At 37.1% G+C, this 24,436-nt stretch overlaps 1 protein-coding gene across 1 annotated transcript in view; it reads left to right on the forward strand.

Annotated features, from left to right (window-relative positions):
• Positions 1–23,897, forward strand: part of MYOZ2 (myozenin 2) — a 53,935-nt gene extending 30,038 nt beyond the window's left edge. Inside the window, exons 5-6 of the mRNA XM_033215121.1 lie at positions 1,057–1,240; positions 22,061–23,897. Of these exons, the coding sequence (XP_033071012.1) occupies positions 1,057–1,240; positions 22,061–22,295 (419 nt within the window). The 3' untranslated portion in view covers positions 22,296–23,897. The remainder of the gene's footprint in view (positions 1–1,056; positions 1,241–22,060) is intronic.
• The last annotated feature ends 539 nt before the right edge of the window (positions 23,898–24,436 follow it).

Raw genomic sequence — 24,436 nt, forward strand, 5'->3', positions numbered from 1 at the left:
TGAAGAAAATTAAATAATCACAAATAACTGTTTAGACATGGAATTATCAGGAAGGGGCTTTTTTTTTTTTTTTTTGAGGAGACAAACATTGTAGTGTAAAGAGAAGATAGGCATGCTTTGACAGAAGAAAATCAAAATTATTGCAGAGATGGGAAAGAGCATCAGAGAAATCTAAAAGTAGAAGTCATCAAATGGTAAAGGGATTTGACATGGTGGAAGACAGAATTGCAGGGATATAATTAGGTAATATGGCAGTGTAAACAGAAAGTAGATAACTGTGCCTTAGAAAACTGGAAGAGTGTCACTCTATGCATGTGAAAAAGGTTTAAAGATCTATGCCAAGAATTTCCATGACTTTTAAACAGTATTTACAGAAAATTCCCAGCTGTTATGGATGGGAAGAATAAACTGGGGAGATGAGATCAGAAGCACAAAAGTTAGGTAAGAAATCTTGAGGAACAAAATAAACAGGGGATGGATACATCAGGAGATAAGAAGAGCTGGACCTGAATAAGGAAGTGGAAACAAGTTACTTCATCTTCTTGAATCTTAAACATTTTACAGAGCACTCAGCAATTGAAGATAGATAAGACCCAAACATCACCTCTAAAGAATCAGTTCTAGGGGGAGGGAGATTTTGTCTTCATTGTGATTTCCCCTAGCTTAGACTACAATAGGCACTCAATATTAACATTTTTAAATTAATTAATTGTGGTATCTAAAGTCTAGTGTGAATTAATGTAAGGAGCACAATTTTTAGAAAACGAAATGAACGGTTTTACTGGAAATATATATATACTAAGACAGTCAAGAAAAAACTGTATAATTTGGAAAAATTAAACATTAAGAAAAATGGTTTATTTTTAAAGTTCCATAAGCGTACAGGAGCTCTGAAATGTCTAACACTTGCAGACTGCTGTTTTCTAAGGGATCATAAAAAGGATGCATGCTTCATAAATTTATCCCAGCATGAAAAATCAAACATGGTAAAATGTTGGCTGGAGGTTAGTAACTCTCGGGCATAGTGTTTACTTATTTTTGCTATTTTTTCCAAAGGATATTCTGGACCACTGAAGGAAATTCCTCCTGAAAAATTCAACACCACAGCTGTCCCTAAGTACTATCAATCTCCCTGGGAACAAGCCATTAGTAATGATCCGGAGCTTTTAGAGGCTTTATATCCTAAACTTTTCAAGCCTGAAGGAAAGGCAGAACTGCCTGATTACAGGAGCTTTAACAGGTAATTCAATGATCCTGGGTGACACTGTTGGCGTGTAATACCAAGATTTTTCCATAATGGTATATATAACTGAATTCCTTGGGCGAAAACAATTTTTTCTTTTGAGAAAAGAATCTAAATAGCAATATAGGATATCTTCTAAGCCTAGGCAAAGACTCATTTTTGTAATATTACTACTATTTTCAAACTTGGTCATTTTTAGTATAAAAATGAAGGAAATGATTCAGAAACTATCATGGGTATAACATCAAGATTATCCCCTCATACTTTAAAAATGTTATTTTAATAATAGTTTCAAATCCAAAGATTGATCTGGGTTTATGCATTGTTTGAAATGGCAATACTGTTCAAGAATTTAATACATAATTAACATGCAAGGCTACGAGAATTACTGTGTAACTCCAGAGTCCATCTTATATTTTTGCAGGCTTTAGGACAGATTAAAAATAATTTAGACTTAATGGCTCAAGATTCCAGAAGTACAACCCAAAACTTATGCTATCAAAAAATCACCAAATGATATCTGTAGTATAGTTTATAGAATGGGCATCTATTTTTCTCTGTTATTCAGTTTTTTATAATTTCCATGGATATTTTGAATTTTTAATAGTCTCCTAATCCATTATTTGATCACTTGACCTTCATTTTAGAGTAAAATATCTAATATCTAGTATGCTGTCTCACACTCAAAAAAAGTTAGACTCAATTTATAGGCTGCTTCATAACTATTCATTAAAAAATGAATAGATTAATGAGTAAATTTTTGATTTCAAAAAAGAATGCCAAATAAACTGCATTTAAATAGTGATCTTCTTGAGTATTTTTAAATATTGTGATCGGATGTGGTGGCTCATGCCTGCCATCCCAGTACTTTGGGAGGCTGAGGTGGGTGTATCACTTGAACCCAGGACTTCAAGACTACCCTAGGCAACATAGCAAGAACCCTGTCTCTACAAAAAATACAAAAGCTAGCCAAGAGTGGTGGCATGTACCTGTAGTCCCAGCTACTTGGGAGGCTAAGGTGGGAGGATCACTTGAACCCAGGAGGTGGAAGTTGCAGTGAGCAGAAATCATGCAAATTCACTCTAGCCTGGGCGACATAGGGAGACCTTGCCTCAAAACATAATAAATAAATAAAATAAAATAAATATTGTACTATTAAGATTTTAGTTTGTACACACTACCATTATTAGTAATACATCCCTTGCATGAAAGAGGTGTACCATAGAATGTGAAGAGGGATTGAGGAGTGGCAGGGAAAAAAATTTGGAGGCCCATTCTGAACAATGTTATAATATTTTTTTCAAAATGAGAGTGTAGAAAATTATAAAAGTAAAACATCAGGGGAAAATGGAAATTCATGGAATAACTCGGATTTGTTTTTGAGATTAAGTGCTTAAAACATGCTGTAAGACTTCTCTGTATCTTGAGGCCTCGGTGCCCTGTACCTGCTGAGCAGCTTGCCTGTAGTTCTACACATACTGGTGTAGTAATATTTGGGTTAGTTATAAAGAGATGCCTATTGAGTGTGAGTGCTATATCAGTGAGCACAATACCATTCAATAGGAAATGTAGCTCCCTGTGTTAATCAAAGCTTTCGTAAATATTACATGTTGTGTGTGTGCGTGTGTGTGTGAGACAGAGAACTTAACCTGCTAATACTTCTCTTTTACTTTAGAACATTTTATTCCTTTGCATATATACATCAACATAGAAATAAAAACTTAGGAATTAAGTTCTTCCAACATGACAGTATATTCTTAGACTTCCTATTATCATTAAATAACATTAACAGATGAAACAAAAACATGATGTGACACATAGACAGCCCAAACAGGTAACTGTAAGATCTTTTCTGACCTTGAAGCATATGTAGGCCGTGTGCGGTGGCTCATGCCTATAATCCCAGCACTTTGAGAAGCCAAGGTGAGCTGAGCCCAGGAGTTTGAGACCAGCCTGCACAACATAGTGAGAACTCAAAAAGTGAGGTGAGAGGGTCGTTTGCGCCCAGGAGGTTGAGGCTACAGTGAGCTATAATCACACCACTGTACTCCCACCTGGGCAATGGGAGTGGGACCCTGTCTCAAAAAAAAAAAAAAGTATATGCATAGGGATACACAAAGTTTAAGACATTGTCTAGTACATGCATTGCTTTAGAAGTCCACTTAAAAAACAACTAAACAGTGTACAGGCATACTTCGTTTTATTGTGCTTCACTTTATCCTTCTCTGCAGATATTGCATTTTCTCACAAATTGAAGGTTTGTGGCAACCCTGTGTCAAGCAAGTCTATTGATGCCATTTTTCCAACATCATGTGCTCACTTTGGTAATTCTCACAATATTCCAGTTTCATTATTATTATATCTATTATGGTGACCTGTGATCAACAATCTTTGATGTCACTATTGTAACTGTTTTGGGGTATCATGAACCATGCCCATGTAAAAAGGCAAACTTAATCAATACATGTGGTGTGTGTTCTGAGTGCTTCAATCACCAGTCGCTCCCCCATTTCTCTCCCTTTCCTGGGCCTCTCTATTCCCTGAGACACCACAATATTGAAATTAAGCCAATTAATAACCCTACAATAGCCTCTAAGTGTTCAAGTGAAAGGAAGAGTCACAAGTCTCTCATTTTAAATCAAAAGCTAGAAATGATTAAACTTAGTGAGGAAGACATGTCAAAAGCAGAGATAAGCTGAAAGCTAGGCCTCTTGTGCCAGTTAGCCAAGGTGTGAATGCAAAGGAAAAATTCAGGAAGAAAATGATGCGTGTTACTCCAGTGAACACATGAATGATAAGATAGTAAAACAGCCTTATTGCTGATATCAAGAAAGTTTGAGTAGTCTGGATGGAAGATCAAACCAGGAATGACGTTTCCATAATTTAGCCAAAACGCAATCCAGAGCAAGGCCATAAGTTTCTTCAACTTTATGAAGACTAAGAGAGGCAAGGGAGTTGCAGAAGAAAAGCTGGAAGCTAGTAGTGGTTGGTTCATGAAGGCTGAGGAAAGAAGCCATCTTCTTAACTTTTCTAGTGCAAGGTGAAGCAGTAAGTGCAGATGTAGAAGCTGCAGCAAGTTATCCAGAAGATCTAGCTAAGATCATTGATGAAAGTGGCTATACTAAATAACAGATTTTTAATGTAGATGAAACAACCTTCTATTGGAAGGAGATACCATCTATGACTTCCATAGCTAGAGAAAAGTCAATGCTTGGCTTCAAAGCTTCAAAGAACAAGCTAACTCTCTCGCTGGAAACTAATGTAGCTGGTGAATTTGAGTTGAGTTGAAGCCAATGCTCATTTACCATTCTAAAAATTCCAGGGCCCTTAAGAATCATGCTAAATCTCTGTCTGTGCTTTATAAACGGAACAACAAAGCCTAAATGACAGCACATCTGTTTGCAGCATGGCTTACTGAATATTTTAAGCCTACTGTCGAGACCTATTGTTCAGAAAAGAATATTCTTTTCAATTTATTACTGTTTATTGACAATGAACCTGGTCACCCAAGAGCTCTGATGGTAATGTACAAGGAGATTAATGGTTTTTTTTTGGTTTTTTTTTTTTGAGGTGGAGTCTTGCTCTGTCGCCCGGACTGGAGTGCAGTGGCCAGATCTCAGCTCACTGCAAGCTCCGCCTCCCGGGTTTACGCCATTCTCCTGCCTCAGCCTCCCGAGTAGCTGGGACTACAGGCGCCCACCACCTCGCCCGGCTAGTTTTTTGTATTTTTAGTAGAGACGGGGTTTCACCGTGTAGAACAGGATGGTCTCGATCTCCTGACCTCGTGATCCACCCGTCTCGGCCTCCCAAAGTGCTGGGATTACAGGCTTGAGCCACCGCGCCCGGCCTTTGGTTTTTTTTTGAGATGGAGTCTCACTCTGTTGCCCAGGCTGGAGTGCAGTGGCACGATCTTGGCTCACTGGAAGCTCCGCCTCCCAGATTCATGCCATTCTCCTGCCTCAGGCTCCTGAGTAGCTGGGACTACAGGCGCCCGCCACCACGCTCAGCTAATTTTTTGTATTTTTAGTAAAGACGGGGTTTCACCATGTTAGCCAGGATGGTCTCAATCTCCTGACCTCATGATCCACCCACCTCAATCTCCCAAAGTGCTGGGATTATAGGCATGAGCCACTGTGCCTGGCCTAATGTTTTTTATGCCTGTTGACATGACATTCATTCGGTAGCCCATGGATCAAGGAGTAATTTTGACTGTCAAGCCTTATTATTTAAGAAACACATTTCGTAAGGCTATAGCTGCTATAGAAAGGAATTCCTCTGATTGATCTGGGCAAAGTAAATTGGAAACCTTCTGAAAAGAACTTACCATTCTAGATGCCATGAAGATTATTTGTGACCATGGAAGGAAGACAAAATATTAACATTAATGGGAGTTTGGAAAAAGTTAATTCCAACCTTAAAATCATGGTTGACTTTGGCCGGGCGCGGTGGCTCAAGCCTGTAATCCCAGCACTTTGGGAGGCCGAGACGGGCGGATCACGAGGTCAGGAGATCGAGACCATCCTGGCTAATACGCTGAAACCCCGTCTCTACTAAAAATACAAAAACTAGCCGGGCGAGGTGGCTGGCGCCTGTAGTCCCAGCTACTCGGGAGGCTGAGGCAGGAGAATGGCGTAAACCCAGGAGGCAGAGCTTGCAGTGAGCTGAGATCTGGCCACTGCACTCCAGTCCGGGCGACAGAGCGAGACTCCGTCTCAAAAAAAAAAAAAAAAAAAAAAAAAAAAAAAAAAAAAAAAATCATGGTTGACTTTAAGGGGTTCAAGACTTCAATGGAGGAAGTAAATACAGATCTGGTGGAAATAGTAAGACAACTAAAGTTAGAAGTGGAGTGTAAAGATGTGACTGAATTGCTGCAATCTCATTAAAAACAAACAAACAAACAAACAACAACAACAAAACAAACAACACCTGAGCAAATCAGGAGTTGCTTCTTATGAATAAGCCAAGAAAGTGGTTTCTTGAGATGGTATCTACCCCTGCTGGAGATGCTGTGAATATTGTTGACATGACAACAAAATATTGAGAATATTCCCTAAACTTAGTTGATAAGGCAGTAGCAGGATTGGAGAAGATTGACTCCAATTTTGAAATAAATTCTACTGTGGGTAAAATGCTACCAAACAGTATCATATGCTACAAAGAAATTTTTCATGAAAGGAAGAATCGATTGATGCAGCAAACATCATTGCTGTCTTATTTTAATAAATTGCCACAATCAATCCAACATTCAGCAATCACCACCCTGATCAGTTGGCAGCTATCAACAATAAGGCAAACACTCCACCAGCAAAAAATTTCAACGTACTGAAGGCTCAGATGACCATTGGCATTTATTAGCAGTAAAGTATTTGAAATTAAGATATGTACTTTGTTTCTTAGACATATTGTTCTTAAGGACACAATGATATTAGATACTTAATGGACTACAATACAGTGTAAACATAACTTTTATATATGCTGGGAAATAAAAAATTTCATGCGACTTCCTCTATTGTGATACTCTTTTGCAGTAGTCTGGAACCAAACCTACAATATCTCCAAAGTATGGCTGTAATTATATCTTTGGCTTAAATGCTTGCTAAATGAATAAGCCCAAAGGAATTACATAGGTAAGATTTTCACATCCAGCTATGGCAGACTACTTTATATTAGAACAACTTCATAAAAATAACCAGAAAAACTGGTTTTAAAAAGGAGTTTTAAAAATGGTTTAAAAGCTACCAAGGAAGTGAGTACTTGAGGGCCAAGGTTCTGGAGATGAGGGAAATTTCGAGATTTTAACCCAACATGTGGTACCACTTTTCTCCTTGAGGCACTTGTTGATTCATCAGCAACGTTAAAAGGCTAAAAAGCTGAGTAAACCTTTTGGCAGCCCAAGTCTGGGAAGACCAAATAGGAGTATAGGGTCTTCCAAGGAGAAGGGCTCTTGGTAAATACTCCATACTTTCAGCTGGGAGTCCTAAAGGGCTATACCATTGGAATAAATGTGAACAAGTAATACATGAGCCTTCATAAAACTAAATATTGCTCTCAATCAACAAAATCTTAGATTGGATAAAGGCTATCTCCCCTAAATCAAACTGCCTGCTCTGACAAAAATGAATCCCTTCTAGAAAGAAGATGACACCTCTTAAAGACTTAAATCATCCTATAGGTTTTTTAAAAAATATTTTTTGTTGTTGTTGTCATGGTGGTGGTGATACACACATAACATAAAATTAACTATCTTAATCACTTTAAGCATACAGTTCAGTGGTATTCAGTACAATACTTCATAACATCGTGCCACCATCACCATCATCCCTCTCCATAACTCTTCATCTGGTAAAACTGAAACTCAGTACCCATTAAACAATAACTCCCCATTCCTTCTCTGCCACCATCAATTCCTGACAACCACAATTCTACTTTCTGTCTCTATGATTTTTACCACTTTAAGGGCCTTGTATAAATAGAATCCTATGGTATCTGTTTTTTGTGGCTGGCTTATTTCACTTAGTATAATGCCCTCATGTTAAAAAAAAATTCATAAGCTTATATTACTATAAAAGTCAAAATATTGACTACCTCTAGGGGCTAGAGGGTATTGTGATTGGGTAGGGACCATGGGGAGAGCTCTGGAGTAGCTCTTGATATGCGTAGTCCTTTCCAAGATTATTCATTGCATAGACATTATATATACTTTCTTAAGTTTTCTGTACTTGTGTTATGTTAAATAATAGAAATGTTTTTAAAAGTCCATAAATGGAATTAATAGCAGATTAGACATAGCTGAAGAGAGAATTGCCAAATTGAGGCAGAAAGTGTTCAAGCTGCAACATGGAGAAAATAGGATTTAAGAAGCAGAAAAACAGCAGAAGACATACTTGGATCAGTAATAAAAATGCCAATATATGTGTGTCGTTGGAACCTCAGAAGGGAATGAGAGAGAGAAGCAATATTGAAAGAATTAATAGCATAGGATTTTTTCAAAGTTGACAAAAGACATCAAGCTTCAAGTTCAAGAAGTGCAACAGCACCCAAGAAGAGTAAATGCAAAGTAAACCACACAAAAGGCACATGGTTGTAAAATAAAGACAATTAAGAAAATCTTAAAGCAAAGGAATAATAGACACATTATCTTAAAATGAGTAAAAATAAGACAGTTGATTTTTCCAACTGAAATGATAGGAGAGAGTAGATTAACACTTTTAAAATAATGAAATAAATAACAGCTGACCTGTAGTTCTATATCCAGTGAAAATATTATTTAAAGGTAAAAGTTAAAACATACTTACATAAACATTTTCAGAGAAAGATGCTGTTTGTTTACCCCTGCCAAACAATAATACAAGAATAATAAATAAAATGGGTAAGTATAGGAAAAGAAAAATAAAGATGTCATTATTCACAAATGACATGATTATGTCCATAGAAAATTTAAGAGAAGCTACCAGTAAATCATTAGGATTAATAAGCGAATTTAGGGAGAGCACAGAATAAAAGGTCATAATTAATAGTTATTTTAATATACTAGCAATAATTAGAAAATAAATAGTATTAATTAACCTTTACCTTATGATTTGTGCACTTTTTGTACTTACACTTCAATAAAATTTTTATTTCAAAAAAATCACATAGGCAAAATAATCTCAATAGGTATCTGGGTCTTTATAAACTAAATGTGACAAAAGCCATTCTTTGAATTAGTCCAGAACAAAATCTAGTCATTTAAAATAGAGGCTAAAATGATTTTCAGGTATAAAATAATTTTCAAGTTATTATTTTCAATTTATTATTTTCCCTGTTGTAGGTTAACATGATTTTATTTTATCAAACCACTCAAAATTATAAGAAAGCCATTTGGCCAAAGATTTAATTGGTCATACAACTATTATACATATATATTGTTAATAACATTTTATTTTCTGATTATTAAACTGATTATTAAATAATTTAACATAATATTACATGAAGACTTTATTCTGATATATCTATTTTTCATATTTTTTAAACACACACACACACACACACATACACACAAAATAAAAAAAAACAGAAGAAAGAGACAAAGAGAAAGAAGCAAGCAATTTCCAGTTATTTCCAAAGTCCTTGCAAAGAGTAAAATAACAGTTTGGTAGTTTACATTATGATACATATTTATTAGATATTGCTGATAAAGCCTAGAGAGGTAAGATACAGTCAAATGACATTCAGCAATGATAATGATTGGATGAAAATTGGCTCCTAAGTCTAATCACATTTTCAAAATGACCTAGAGTTTAATTCAACTTTGAATTTTTATAGTGCCTCTGAGTGTATTCAAATTTTATGTTACATTCAAATATTATATTAAACCCATGAGAAAAAGTAAACCAGGAGCAAGGAGGCTTGTAACCCCGCAAAGGGTTCTCCTTTCCCCCTGCCTAGACAGAGCTGATTTATCAAGACAGGAGAATTGCAATAGAGTTTAATTCACACAGAGCTGGCTGCATGATGGGAGACCAGAGTTTTATTATTACTGAAACCAGTCTCCCTGGGCATCAGGCTTTTTAAGGAAACTTTGGTCGGTAGTGGGGATATTGAGTCAGGAGTGCTGATTGGTCAGGTGGGAGATGAAATCATAGTGAGCCGAAGCTGTCCTCTCAGGCTGAATCAATTCCTGGGGGCCACAAGACCAGATGAGCCAGTTTATTGATCTGAGTGGTGCCAGCTGATCCATCGACATCGAGTACAGGGTTTACAAAACATCTCAAGCACTGTTCTAGCGTTTTACCATAGTGATATTATCCCCAAGGAGTGATTTGGGGAGGGTCAGAATCTTGCAGTCTCCAGCTGCAAGACTCCTAAGCCATAACTTCTGATCTTGTGGCTGATTTGTTAGTTCTGCAAGAGCAATCTAGTCCCCAGGTAGGAAGGGGATTTGTTTTGGGAAAGGGCTGTTACTGTCACTGTTTCAGAGTTAAACCATAAGTTTCTCCCAAAGTTAGTTTGGCCTATTCCCAGGAATGGACGAGGAACAGCTTGGAGGTTAGAAGCAAGATGGAGTCAGGTAAGATCTCTTTCACTGTTATAATTTTGCGAAGGCAGTTTCCGATTCCCAGTTCTGCTTCAAAAAGCTGTATGACTTCGGGTATGTCACTTAACCTCTTATCTTAATTTCTTCATCTGCAAAATAAATCATATAATGATGTGATTAAGTACCTTTAAATATAGTACATTCATTAGCTATTTAGTAGAATCATTTATTTTAACTTTTATACAATCATTTTACCTACTTTACCTTATAGAATAATTAGCAATTATTATAGGTGTATTATATATCCAGTACTATTAATTTTCACAAATGTAATCCATCACTGACCCATCAAAATAAACAAGAAAGTATCTATTAACTGTGAATCTGAATGAAACAGGCTTATTTTTCACTACATAGATGACAAAATAGAAAAATCATTTTAAGTCAGACCTAGGTTTAAAGAATTTCTGTGATAGGGAATTGGGGAGGTAGATGCACAGGTAGTTTTCAGTAGACTATTTTAAATCTTTCATTGGAAATGTTTGCTTCACTAACTTTGACTTAAACTTGAAACTATTTTCAGGGATCTTAAAAATCTTATGAGTAGTCTCTTACTTTGAAAACTTAACATCTCTGTTAATGTACTCTCTTTTAATTTGTGTGTTGAGGGCAATGAAATTCAAACAAACAGGATGTAGCCTCAGTGGTGCCAAAGAAAACTGCTTTCCAAACAGCAGCTCTTCACTGTATCTGTGGTAGGAGATGGGAGGTGGGTGATAAAACGGAAGGAAATGTTTTCATGTAAGAGAAGAAAATGACCTACAAATTTGTAGGAAAAAAACAAAATAGAACTGGATAAAAAGGGGAAAAGCAATCCACTAAATGCCAACCCAAATATGGTATTTTAGTGCAGAGGGATGTATCTTCTTTGATGTAATTCAGAAAACAAAATAACTGAATAAATTCATTTCTGGAATAAATAAATACAAGATTAATTGATCAATTTTTGCTTAAATCTAGAAATGTTCAGTTGCAGTCTCTTGCATCTGATGGATAACTATTCATTCTTAAAATCCAAATAATGGGCCAGGTACAGTGGGTCACACCTATAATCCCAGCACTTTGGGAGGCTGGGGCAGGTGGCGTTAGGAGTTTGAGACCACTCTGGCCAACATGGTGAAACTCTGTTTCTACTAAAAATACAAAAATTAGCCAGGCATCTGTAATCCCAGCTACTTGGGAGGCTGAGGCAGGAGACTCATTTGAACCCAGGAGACAGAGGTTGCTGTGAGTCGAGATTGTCCCACTGCACTCCAGCCTGGGTGACAGAGTGAGGCTCCATCTCAAAAAAAAAAAAAAAAAAAAAACCAAGTAATGGTTATGGTTATGTGACCTATGCAATTGCATGGGGCCCCACGTTGATTTATCTCAAAGGGCCATGTTTGGTTTGATGCTCTGCTGTTTCTTTCTTCAAATTCTTAATAATTTCTGAACAAGGGGCATTGTGTTTTCATTTTACTGGGTTCTAAAAATTAGGTAGCTGGTCTGGATCTTGAGCTCAAAAGTGAAGCAGTGTGCTCTGATCCATCAGGTAGGCTAAGGTGTTTTTTACCCTAGGCTCCTCTGCACTCAGGACATTCTTCTCTTAGAGTAACTAAGAGTAACTAGCTTATTCCATGCTGTATTTTTCCTCATGTTTCACCATCTTTGAGTTCATTGAGGTTAAGATCTACAATTTTTTCATGTTTGATTCCTTAGCATGCAGCATTGTATCTAGACGTGCTAAGAAATCAGTAATTTGTTGCATGAATAAATGGGTGAATCAACCATTGAACAAACTTTTTTTTTTTTTAAGACAGAGTCTCACTCTTGTCGCTCAGGCTGGAGTGCAGTGGCACAATCTTGGCTCACTGCAACCTCCACCTCCTGGATTCAAATGATTCTCCTGCTTCAGCCTCCGGAGTAGCTGGGATTACAGGCGCCTGCCACCACACCCAGCTAATTGTTTGTATTTTTAGTATCGACAGGGTTTCACCATGTTGGCCAAGCTGGTCTCAAGCTCCCTACCTTGGGTGATCTGCCCACCTCGGCCTCCAAAAGTACTGGGATTACAGGCATGAGCCACCGTGCCTGGCCCTGAACAAACTATTGATATACAATGGCAAGATTTTAAAATGATAAAATATCATCTTGAACATCTGGGATAAGAAGTGTTCTTTTGTACTGAATCAAATTTGAGTCATAAAGACTCCTCAGTTACTAAACCAGATAACAAAATGTGAGATCTTGAATCATCTAGTTTGTAAGAGAGATTAATTTGAAAAAGAACTTTAAGAACTTAGATTATCATTCAGGTACTTTGTGATTATTAAACTTCATAAGGCATAGTAATGATGAAAGCTACTTTACTGAGTTGGTACTATGTATCAGGCACAGTTTTAAGTGCTTTTCAAACTCTATCAGTATGGGAATTACCTTGAGCTCTTGTCAAAGTGCAGACGCCATTTTAGTAAGTTTAGGTTGTGTAAGTTAGGTTTAGTAAGTTTAGGTTGTGTCTAAGATTCTGTAGCTCTAATCAGTTCCCAGATGAAGCCAGTGCTGCTAACTGTGACCACACACTGAGTACCGGGAGACAGAGGTTGCAGTGAGCCGAGATCATGCCACTGCACTCCAGTCTGGTGACAAGAGTGAGACTCTGTCTCAAAAAAAAAACAAAAAAATTTGTTCTTTATTTCAATAATGCTTCAGTTACACATACCAAAATGATGCCATTTTTTAAATTACATCAATCCCTTTGCTCACAATTTCTACCTAGACAGATTTTGTAGTTCGCCATTATGATCATTACATTTTACACACATCTCATCTTCCTCTCGTCTCTCTCCAAATGTTGTACCCAACTGATAAAGTTCCAATTCTGATTAAGTCCAGAATCCATCTACTTTGCACTCATATTTAAGCAGCTGAATGTGGCTGAATAAAAACACATAGTTTTGCTGTCTCCCCTTAAAGTGATTGCCACAAATCTCAGCACTGCCAGACAATCCAACAACATTATCTAGCAAGTTCAGTTTGTCAACCTCCTAGAAGACAATTCACACTTTCTCCCCCATCAACAAACATCCTATACCTCACCCTACTTCTCACTGTCAACCGATGGGATCACTTTTTATTTTTCAAAAGAAAGTGGAAGCAATTGGAAGAGACCTACCTTACCTTCTCATTATCAAATTTGCCAGTTGAGTGCATTCGGACCCACACAGTCTGCCTTTTCTCTTAAAAGAGCTGATGAGTTGCCTGCCTTGTTCCTAAAGTCAGCCCCTCTAATTGCATACTGATTCTCAATCCCTCTCATCCACTCTAGGGTTTATCCTGCAATAATTCCTTCTCTTGCTGCATCATTTGTTTTTCTTTCTATTGGGTTATTCCTATCAGCATACAAACATTAAAATGCCTCTCATCTTTAATAAAAATCTCTTTTCCCCAGGCTCCTTCCAATTACCTCAAATTTCTATGCTTTTTCTTGACAGTAACAAGTCCTCAAAGATTGTCTATATTTATTGTCTCTATTTCCTAATGTCACATTCTCTCTTAAATTCATTTTAATCTGGACTGCATCCCACCATTCCATTTAAAGAGCTAATCCCCATGTTGTCACATCCAATGGTGAATTCTCAGTGATCAATTTCCTCAGCTTCACAGCAGTAGTGAAATGGTTGATCATTTCCCCTTCCAAGAAATAATTTTGTTCCTTGGCTTTTTGATCATCAAACTTCCCAGATCTTTTTCCTTCTCAGTCTTCATTGCTGGCTCCTTCCTTTCCAAACTCCATATTAGGCACCAACTTCTCTTTATTTACACCCATTCCGGGCTGTGATGGTATGCAGTTCCGAGGTTCTAAATGTCACCTATGTGCTGATAATTTCAGGCTAGCTAGTCTTTTTCTGCTTTTAGGAAAGGAATAGATAAATTCATAATATTATAAGGTAATGAAAAAAAGAGCTATGAAGAAAAATAAAGGAGAATGAGTAGATGAGAGTTTGTTCTATGTATTCACATCACTGTTGAATTTTAGTCCAGGAGAAAGAGTACTATTTAAATAAATTTTCAGGAAGTGCTCTGTGAGATGACATTTTAGCAAAACTCTGAAAGATGTGAAGGAATGATCTTCAGAAAAAGGCAGAGCTTCAATCTGCCACTGGACATCACCGATAGGATGGGTAACAAACATACAAAAATTAACATGTCAAATGAAACTTGATCTCTAGCTCTAAATCGGCTCCTTTCCCAATCTGCCTCATCTCAGTAAATTGCATATTTATATTCCTTGTTGCTCACATAAACAATCTAGGACCTATCCTTAATTCCATTTTCACCTTATACTCTATACCATCAGCAAAATCCTATTAGGTCTATTTATTTATTTATTTAAGACAGAGTCTCACTCTATCACCCAGGCTGGAGTGCCATGGTGCGATCTCAGCTCACCGCAATCTCTGTCTCCTGGATTCTGAGACAGAAGTGATTCTGCTGCCTCAGCCTCCCGAGTAGGTGGGACCATAAGCATCCACCATCTCGTCTGGCTAATTTTTGTATTTTTAGTAGAAACGGAGTTTCGTCATGTTGGTCAGGCTGGTCTCAAACTTCAGACCTCAGGTGATCCACCTGCCTTGGCCTCCCAAAGTGTTGGGATTACAGGCGTGAGCCACTGCGCCTGGCTCTTTGGTCTATTTTCAAATTACATTCATCCTAGTACAAACTGCCATCATTTCTTATTTTGATTACTGCAAAAACTTTCAGGTTGGACTTGGTGCTTTCACTCTTGCCCTCCTTTAAGCTGTTCTCCATAGAACAGCCAGAAAGAAGGCATTTAGAAATGAAAATCAGGTCATGTCCCCTTCCAACTAAAAACTTTGTAACTGTTACACATAAAATACAATCCAAACTTGTTATCATGACCTAGAAGACCTCACAGTCCTGGCCCCTATCTCTCTCCGGCTATGTCTTGTATGGTTTTCCTCAAGCTCACCCAGCTGTATCCACACTGGGCTTCTACTGTTTCTTACATAATAGACTCCTTCTCATCTTGAGGCCTTTGCGCTTGTTGCCTTAGGCCTGAAATGTTTTCCTCAGATTTTCAGTAGGTCATTCCTTTACATCTTTCAGAGTTTTGCTAAAATGTCATCTCACAGAGCACTTCCTGAAAATTTATTTAAATAGTACTCTTTCTCCTGGACTAAAATTCAACAGTGATACGGATACATAGAACAAACTCTCATCTACTCATTCTCCTTTATTCTTCTTCATAGCTCTTTTTTTCGTTACCTTATAATATTATGAATTTATCTATTCCTTTCCTAAAAGTGAGTGTCCGTATCTACAGGGTAGGCACCCACAGAGAGCTGCAACTTTTATCTGTTTTATTCAACATTATGATCTTAGTGTAAGTCTTAGTTTGTGCTGCTGTAACAAAATACCTTAGATTGGATAATTTATAAAGAACAGAAATTTATGTCCTCATAGTTCTGGAGCTTGAGAAGTCCAAGACAAAAATGCCAGCATTTGGTGTCTGGTGAGGGTCTTCTTGCTGTGTCCTCACATGGCAAAAGAAGTGAACACTGTGTTCTCACATCATGGACAGGAGAAGGGCAAAAAAAGGCTTAAGCTAGTTCCTTCTAGCCTCTTTATAAGGCACTAATCCATTCATGAGGGCAGCACTCTCATGACTCAGTAATTTCCCAAAGGGCTCCACCTCTTAATACCACCACAGTAAGGATTAAGTTTCAACACATAATTGTTGGGAGACAATCAGATCATAGTAACATCTAAAACTGTAGCTGGCACATAGTAAGCACACATTAAATATGTATATAAATGGATTTTACATAATGATGGGGAAACCTGTGCTGTGTATGTCAAGTAATTTACCTTTGATCAAGGTGGTATTTCAGGATAGCTAGTCTGACTCCTGAATCCCATCTCTTAGACTGCTCTATTTTATTTTTTATTCAATGCTCTATAAATTCTACCTTGTTTACTTTTATTGCCTGTGGTGATCTGGAGAGAAGAAATCCTGTCTTAACTTCTACCCATCATTGTTGTTAGATTAGTCAACTGTATATATGAACGATATCCCTAATAATTAAATTCAAGAACAAAGCAATAGCTTCTGATTCCCACCTATGCATGGGAGGATGAGAAATATGCCCTCTACTCTACCCTCATCCCCTGCCTGCCAGCTAATACTTGTTAATTTAATCTGCAAACTACTATTTGCCTTTCTGTCATATAAATATTTTAAACTAGATATTCTTTTCCAAGAATAGCAGCTTGCATTGGTATTTAATTTTCATGATCATATATTTTTTTTGAGATGGAGTTTTGCTCTTGTCACCCAGGCTAGAGTGTGGTGGCACGATTTCAGCTCACTGCAACCTCTGCTTCCTGGGTTCAAGCGATTCATCTTGCCTCAGCCCCCTGAGTAGCTGGGATTACAGTCTCCTGTCCCCACACCCAGCTAATTTTTATATTTTTTTTAGTAAAGATGGGGTTTCACTATGTTGGCCAGGCTGGTTTTGAACTACTGACCTCAGGTGATCCACTTGCCTCGGCCTCCCAAAGTGCTAGGATTATAGGCATGAGCCATTGTGCCCGGCCTATGACCACATTTTTAAAGTGGCTTTTATTCTCATTGCCAGTACTTTTTATGTTATGCTTCTTGAGTTACTTATCCAAAAGTTATCTGGAATATGTCTTCAAGTAATTCTCTTAGGAAGGGAACACCAATCTGAGTCCATGCATATCTATAATACATATATATTTTTTACCTTGGTATATGAATAATTACCTGGTCACAGTCTTTTCTCCACAACACCTATTCGATACTATCTTTTGGTATGTAATGTTTTGGAAAAGATTATGGATAGCCTTATATTCGTTCCTTTTATGCATTCCTTCCCGCTTCCCTCCCTGTATGGCTCATTATATTAAAAAAAATAAAATTCTGACAAAGAATGTCCAGGTAGCATCTTTTTTTTTTTTCTTGTTAACTTTGTCTAGTACTTGGTAACTCCTTTTCCTCTATAATCTCTTCTTCCTTCAACTCAGGAGAGTTGTCTTCCATATCTTTGGTTCATGATTGTGATCATAATGTTCTGTTTTCTTCTGCTGGAAGCTTGAATATCCTCATCTGGACTCCAGTTTATTTTATTTTTAATCATATTGTCTGTTCCCTGTGCATTCTGGGAGAGTTGTTCTACATAATTTAGTATACCTTTCTTATGAAAAATAACATAAAATTTTATTATTTTCTCAATAGATTGAAAGTTCTTTGAGAGTAAAAACCATGACTTTCATTTCCATTTACTTGCTTCCAGCATATTCCTGGAAAATAGTGGCTATTCAAAACACCCATTTGGTTTCCTTAGATGGATAAAATATCTGTGATGGAGGCATATTAATTTACTACAAAAACTATGGCATAGTACTGAAAAGGTGGAATTTGGAGGGTATTTTGAGGAGTATATATGTAGTAAACATTCTGCAGGCAAGAGCCCAGAACTTAATACATACAGAAGAGAACGAACAACTATAAGTTACATACATGAAAAAAAGAACATAAATTTAGCAAATTTGGAATCTGATTTAATTTATATAAACTGAATTTTAGGAAAGTATTATTATAATAAAACTGTAAATATTGCAGGGTTCAAAAAGTACACTGAAGAACAGAGTATCCGGTAAATATTATAAAACAAGATTTTATTGTTTTAGAAGTTTGATAGTAGATTTTCAAATCAACATACAAAATTTCAAGTTTTACGCTTCTGACCTAACCTAATACAGTATTCATAAGCTTTTGGGATTATTTTCTCCACTGTGCATAATAAAAACTTTTTAAAAGAGGAAAGTGTCAAATTATATTGCAAGTTAAAAGCAACAGAAAACATTTCTCATGACACTGAAATAATTTTGAAACAAAATGTGACACAGTTCACCTGCAGTTCTCACAGTCTATGGTAACTATTGTCAGCAACAAACATCTTTAACTCCTAGCAAATTGGTTGGATAAAGGATGTAATGCCTGATGCTTGAAGTATTGTTTGCTTTACTCTCTACTTCCAGCAGTCTGAGTGCTTCTTACACAGGCCTTTATAGTGAATTAAGTCTCCTTCTGCATCCCCAACCTGTATCATGGTACTTCAGGAAGGACAGAGTAGTTCTCAGTCACAAAAAGGCAACTTCTAATAAGGAATTTGCATGACACTGTAATACAATGGTCCCCAACATTTTTGGCACCAGGGACCAGTGGAAAACAATGTTTCCGTGGAAGACAATGTGTTCGTGGAAGACAATGTTTCTGAGAATGGGGGAAGGGGTGTAGGGGTGGCGGGGTAGGGGGGAGATGGTTTTGGGATAAAACTATTCCACTTCAGATCATCAGGCATTAGTTAGATTCTCATAAGGAACCTGCAACCTAGATCCCTCACATGCAAAGTTCACAATACGGTTTGCACTCCTATGAGAATCTAATGCCCCTGCTGACCTGACAGGAGGTGGAGCTCAGGTGGAAATGCTCACTCACTCTCCGCTCACCTCCGGCTGTGTGGCCTGGTTCCTAACAGGCCATAGATGGTTGGTCTGCGGCCTGAGGGTTGGGGACCCTTACTGTAACAGATGCAACGGAAATATACAAAAGAAATTGAATATGACTTTCCTTTTTACAGACTAAAATCTATTGGGGAGGTAAAATTTAATTGAAATGAAAGTAACAGAATCAAATTTGTAGCATAGTCTACATGTTTATGTTTTTATTAATTCTTAAAAAAAACACTCAGAAATTAAGGTAGTCAAGAAAGATAGCAGAGTGATTGAGCTACAAAGAAAATAAGATCTCTTCCATGTTTTAAATAATCTTCACAATATTAGAGAATCTATATAGTTTTGCCAGGTCCTATGGTACAAGGCATTATGTAAGTATATTGTAATGAATTACAAAGATACATCAAAGAGAATTCCAATCTTCTTAGAGTACAATCTGGTAAGAAAAAAGGCAGACATACCAATGGATATAATGAAAGCCACCTGCATATAAAATAGGATCACGGGGAGGTGAAAATAGAAGTCATGGAAACTTCAGAGTGGAAAGCTTACTTCTGGCTGTGGGAAATTGGGAAAGCTTCAAGAAGAAAGTTAAATGTGAATTAGGGATTACAGGGGGTTTAGAAACATAGTTGTAAATATTAGAGTACTCCAAGCAGAGAAAGAGAGGGGAAAAAAGAGTATGAGTAGAGGCAGTGGGGTAAGAGAGCATAAATGCAAACAGCAAGCAGTTAAAGGATGCGTGAAAGTGAATAGGGCAAAACCTGCATGACTGACCTCTCCACTGGGATGGCTAATCACGTTTTCCATCCACACACCAACTCTGTTCTTTTCTGTCTTCCACCAGCCAGTTGCTAAAACTCTAAACATAGGAGTTTTCGTTTATTTTTCTATTTTTTCTCATGGTTTTAATCCAATTTATCAGCAAATCCTGTTGACTCTACCTGTAAAGCACATCCTGAACCCACCCACTTCTTTCCATCTTTCCATAAAATACATGAAATACAAGTCATCATTTCTTGCTTGAGTTATTGCAATAGCTTCCCTCCTTCCACTGTTGTCTTTTTGTTGTTGTTGTTGTTGTTTTTAGACTGAGTTTCACTCTTGTTGTCCAAGCTGGAGTGCAATGGCACGATCTCGGCTCACTGAAACCTCCACCTCCTGGGTTCAAGGGATTCTCCTGCCTCAGCGTCCCGAGTAGCTGGGATTACAGGCATGCGTCACCATGCTCAGCTCATTTTCTTGTATTTTTAGTAGAGATGGGTTTCTCCATGTTGGTCAGGCTGATCTCGAACTCCTGACCTCAGGTGATTCATTTGCCTTGGCCTCCCAAAGTGCTAGGATTACAGGTGTGAACCACTGGCACTGTTGTCTTCTTATAATCTGTTCACACAGCAATAGCAGCCAGAATGATCCTTATGAAATGTAATTAGGTTATATAATCTCCTGCTTACCATCCTACAATGGTTGCCCTTCACATTTAGAAGGAAATCCATATTCCTTATTTAGAAAAAGTCCCACACAACTTTACATCTCTGTCCCCTCTTCCCTCTGCCCCACCCTCACCCACTAGTCTAGGAACATAAGCCTTCTTTGTTTCCTTGAACATGCCAACATTATTTCTGCCTTAGGGTTCTTGGCATTAGCTATCCTGTCTACTGGAAATGCTGATGTACTTTAGCTATATTGTACATGTTTAACTTCTGTCCTTCAGATGGCTATTTAAATGTCACCTCTTCAGAGAAGTCTTCCCTGGTGATTCAATCTGAAGTAACGTTTTAGTATTTCAGTTGTTCAGTATTACAACACCCTATTTTAACTTCATGCATAGCTGCTATCACCATTAGATATTTTTGCATATAGTTATGTTTAGGGTCTCTTTCACTAGAATGTAAGAACTAAGACTTTGATTATACTGCTTACTTGAAGCTGTGTCTGGCACTGAATGAGTAATCAAATGCTTAAATCAAACAAAGAGAAAAAGTTATATGGGCTCTTGAATGACAAGATAAAGAAGTTGGGCTTTATTCAGAAGACAAATGGAAGAATGCTAAAGTTTTTGAGGTAGAAAGATGCAACAGACATACTTCTTGCCCTAAAAGAGTTTATAATTCACAGATAACCCAAACAGATAATCCATATTCTTAAAAGGAGAAGCTCAATACAAAGTACCATTTCATTAGTAGCAAATGACTGACACAGAACAACTGATGCTACAGGAATGTGGCTAAGAATGTGGGCGGGGATAGTTTGAAGAAAGTTAGAACTGCAAGGCTATAGGACATTCATAAGTGGAGAAGTCAGGGAGGAAATTGCCTCTCTTTTATTTTCCTTTTCTTTCCTCTTCTCCCCTCTTCCCTCCCCTCTCCTTCCCTCCCCTTCCCTTTCCTTTTTTTTTTTTTTTCCTTTCCTTTCCTTTCCCTTCTCCTTTCCTTCTTTCTTTCTTTTTTTCTGAGATGAGGTCTTGCTATGTCATCCAGGCTAGTCTCAAACACCTGGGCTCAAGTGATTCTCCTGCTTCAGCATCCCAGGTACTTGGGATTACAGGTGTGAGCCACTGCACCCAGAAGGGAATATCTTTTTTTCTTTTTTTTGAGACAGGTTTTACTCTGTCACCCAGGCTGGAATGCAGTGGCGTGATCTTGGCTCACTGCAACCTCTGCCTCCTGGGTTCAAGTAATTCTCCTGCCTCAGCCTCCTGAGTAGCTGGGATTTCAGTTACCTGCCACCATGCCCAGCTAATTTTTGTATTTTTAGTAGAGACAGGATTTTGCCATGTTGGCCAGGCTGGTCTCAAACTCCTGACCTCAGGTGATCCTCCTGCCTCGGCCTCCCAAAGTAAGCCACCACACCTGACCTAGAAATATCTTGAATAGGGGAAATATTGTTGGTAAAAGTATAAAGGCAAGACATGTCTGTAATGAACTCAGTGTACAGGGAATAGATTAGTCCAAAACTAACAGTATATACAAAGGAACGTCAAAGAATTTGTTATCAATGTTTGGTTTTTCATAAAAGCATGGTCTTTAAAGTAGAAATGCTTGCCTCAGAGGTCAGAAAATGGCAATCATTCATAGAGTGTAAGTAAGCCCATAAAATCATGAATTAAACAAACCCATAAAATCATGAAATTGTTTTCTATTTTGACAAATAAATTTGAATATTAATTAAGATCTGTTTTCTTTTTTTATTTCCCACAGAGTTGCTACCCCATTTGGAGGTTTTGAAAAAGCATCAAAAATGGTTAAATTTAAAGTTCCAGATTTTGAGCTACTATTGCTAACAGATCCCAGGTTTATGTCCTTTGTCAATCCCCTTTCTGGCAGACGGTCCTTTAATAGGACTCCTAAGGGATGGATATCTGAGAATATTCCTATAGTGATAACAACTGAACCTACAGATGATACCACCATACCAGAATCAGAAGACCTATGAAAAGAAAGTTGTATGTGCCACATAAAACTCTGAATATAAAAGTTGCTGTTTTACTATTTTAATTACTGGCAAAGCCACTTGCATTTTTCATTAGTAGCAATAATAGCAATTTAGTGATTTTCCTTTTGTGACATTCAATTTCAACCTCAGATCAAATACTAATAAACATTTAGAAATCTTACTTTAAAAAACTTATAACTCACTTGTCTTCATTCATAATTTTGTTTTCACCTGGTTTAAAGAATCTAGACATTTTATTGCAAAAGTTCAGTTGGAAAAGTAATTGACAAACAGTTTCACCTTTGTCTCATTTTATATGATTTATTGCAGGGTAAGTTTTTCAAGTGGAATCTAGAATTAAAATACAGGGAGAGATATGAAGACTTATTCAGAGTTTCATCTAAGGGATGAAAGCTACGGAAGATGATGTACAAATGTTATTGATGGAGAAAAGGCTTGGGTGTGTCCTTTCTGGTGACCATGAGAAAATAATATGTCTTGATGAAGTCTTTTCATTAGTCACTCTTAGAATTCTAAAGTGCTTTGCACTTTTCAATATGTTTTGAATCATTAGGTAATTATTCTGGATGATAGTCTCCTAAGTTCAATTCAGTTATTATATTCATTTAGCATTAAGTCAAGGATACTGAGACACAATGACTCAAGGGATGTCATAGTACTATAATTTCAAGGACCAAGGTGTGCCCAAAATTCAAGTTTCACAAATTCCAATGCTGTGCATTGATTATGTTCAACTTTATGTGTGCATTTTTAGAAGAGTAAGAACAAATAAAGTACACACTAATATACATATAAATACATACATGTATGTGAGAGAAGGAAAGAGTAAGTAATTTGAATTGGCAGCTTTTTTTGCCAAATCTTTAAATTCTGTTAAAATCCTCAAGTAACTGGGGAGTACATGCTTTAAGACACAAACAAAAACAAAGGGCATGACAGTATCTGAAAGCAATGTAGCACACATCTATCATAATATATGTAATATACTGACATAGAAGACTCAAACTAAACTAATATAAAGTTATAGCTATATCTTAAAATATGATTAAGGAAGTATATGACATATAACTTATAGAAATCAGTATCAATTTCTCCCATTTCAATTCAGTTAAGAGTACTGTGATAGATGTTTATAGCAGAGAGGAAATGTCTCATCAATAGAAAACTGTCTATCAGATAAAGTTTAGGAGATAGGAAGAAGGACTGTGTATAGTAATGAAAATACCAAGTTGCAACATTACATATTTACAAAACAAATCTCTATTTGTAGTGTGGAAATCGGTGACTGTTTTAATCATCGTCTAGACTTGTAAGTAGAAAAATTTTAAAAATTTGCTTATGAAAATATAACCCCTAGAAAGTAACAATGACAAAGTATTATATTTATACATACTATTGTAGAGAATTTGTATATTTTTAAATATGTCTTAAGATATCTTAATTTTATTTGTAAGTTTTGGTGTTTACCTGTTTTAAAATGATCATGTTGGCATCTGTGATAAATTATCATTGAGGCTCCCATTATGCCATTTTTTGTTCATTTTAATCTTTAAAAAATAAAAATTAGGCATATTCATTATGCATTTTGATGAAATGGTTTAGTTCTTTATTAACATCATGAAATGAGTCATTATTTTTAATGAAAATGAAATCTTTTGCATTATTTCAACCATTTCCAAATATAAACTGTATGATTACTGTCCCTATTCTGCCAACCACTGAAAGTAGAGGACAGCAATAAAGTATGTTAGCTACAGAACAGTACTCCCCAGTATCATAAAAGATAACTTAAAAAGAAAAATCCTAGCCAGGTGTGGTGGCTCATGCCTGTAATCCCAGCACTTTGGGAGGCCAAGGCAGGTGGATCACGAGGTCAGGAGATTGAGACCATCCTGGATAACATGGTGAAACCCTGTCTCTACTAAAAATACAAAAAATTAGCCAGGCGTGGTGGCAGGTGCCTGTAGTCCCAGCTACTCCGGAGGCTGAGGCAGGAGAATGGCATGAACTTAGGAAGCAGCGCTTGCAGTGAGTCAAGATCGTGCCACTGCACTCCAGCCTGGGCGACAGAGCAAGACTCCGTCTCAAAAGAAAAAAAAGGAAAATCCTAAGTGATACTC

Source organism: Trachypithecus francoisi, unplaced genomic scaffold (genome assembly GCF_009764315.1).
Source record: "Trachypithecus francoisi isolate TF-2019V2 unplaced genomic scaffold, Tfra_2.0 Lachesis_group1, whole genome shotgun sequence".
Classification (NCBI taxonomy): domain Eukaryota; kingdom Metazoa; phylum Chordata; class Mammalia; order Primates; family Cercopithecidae; genus Trachypithecus; species Trachypithecus francoisi.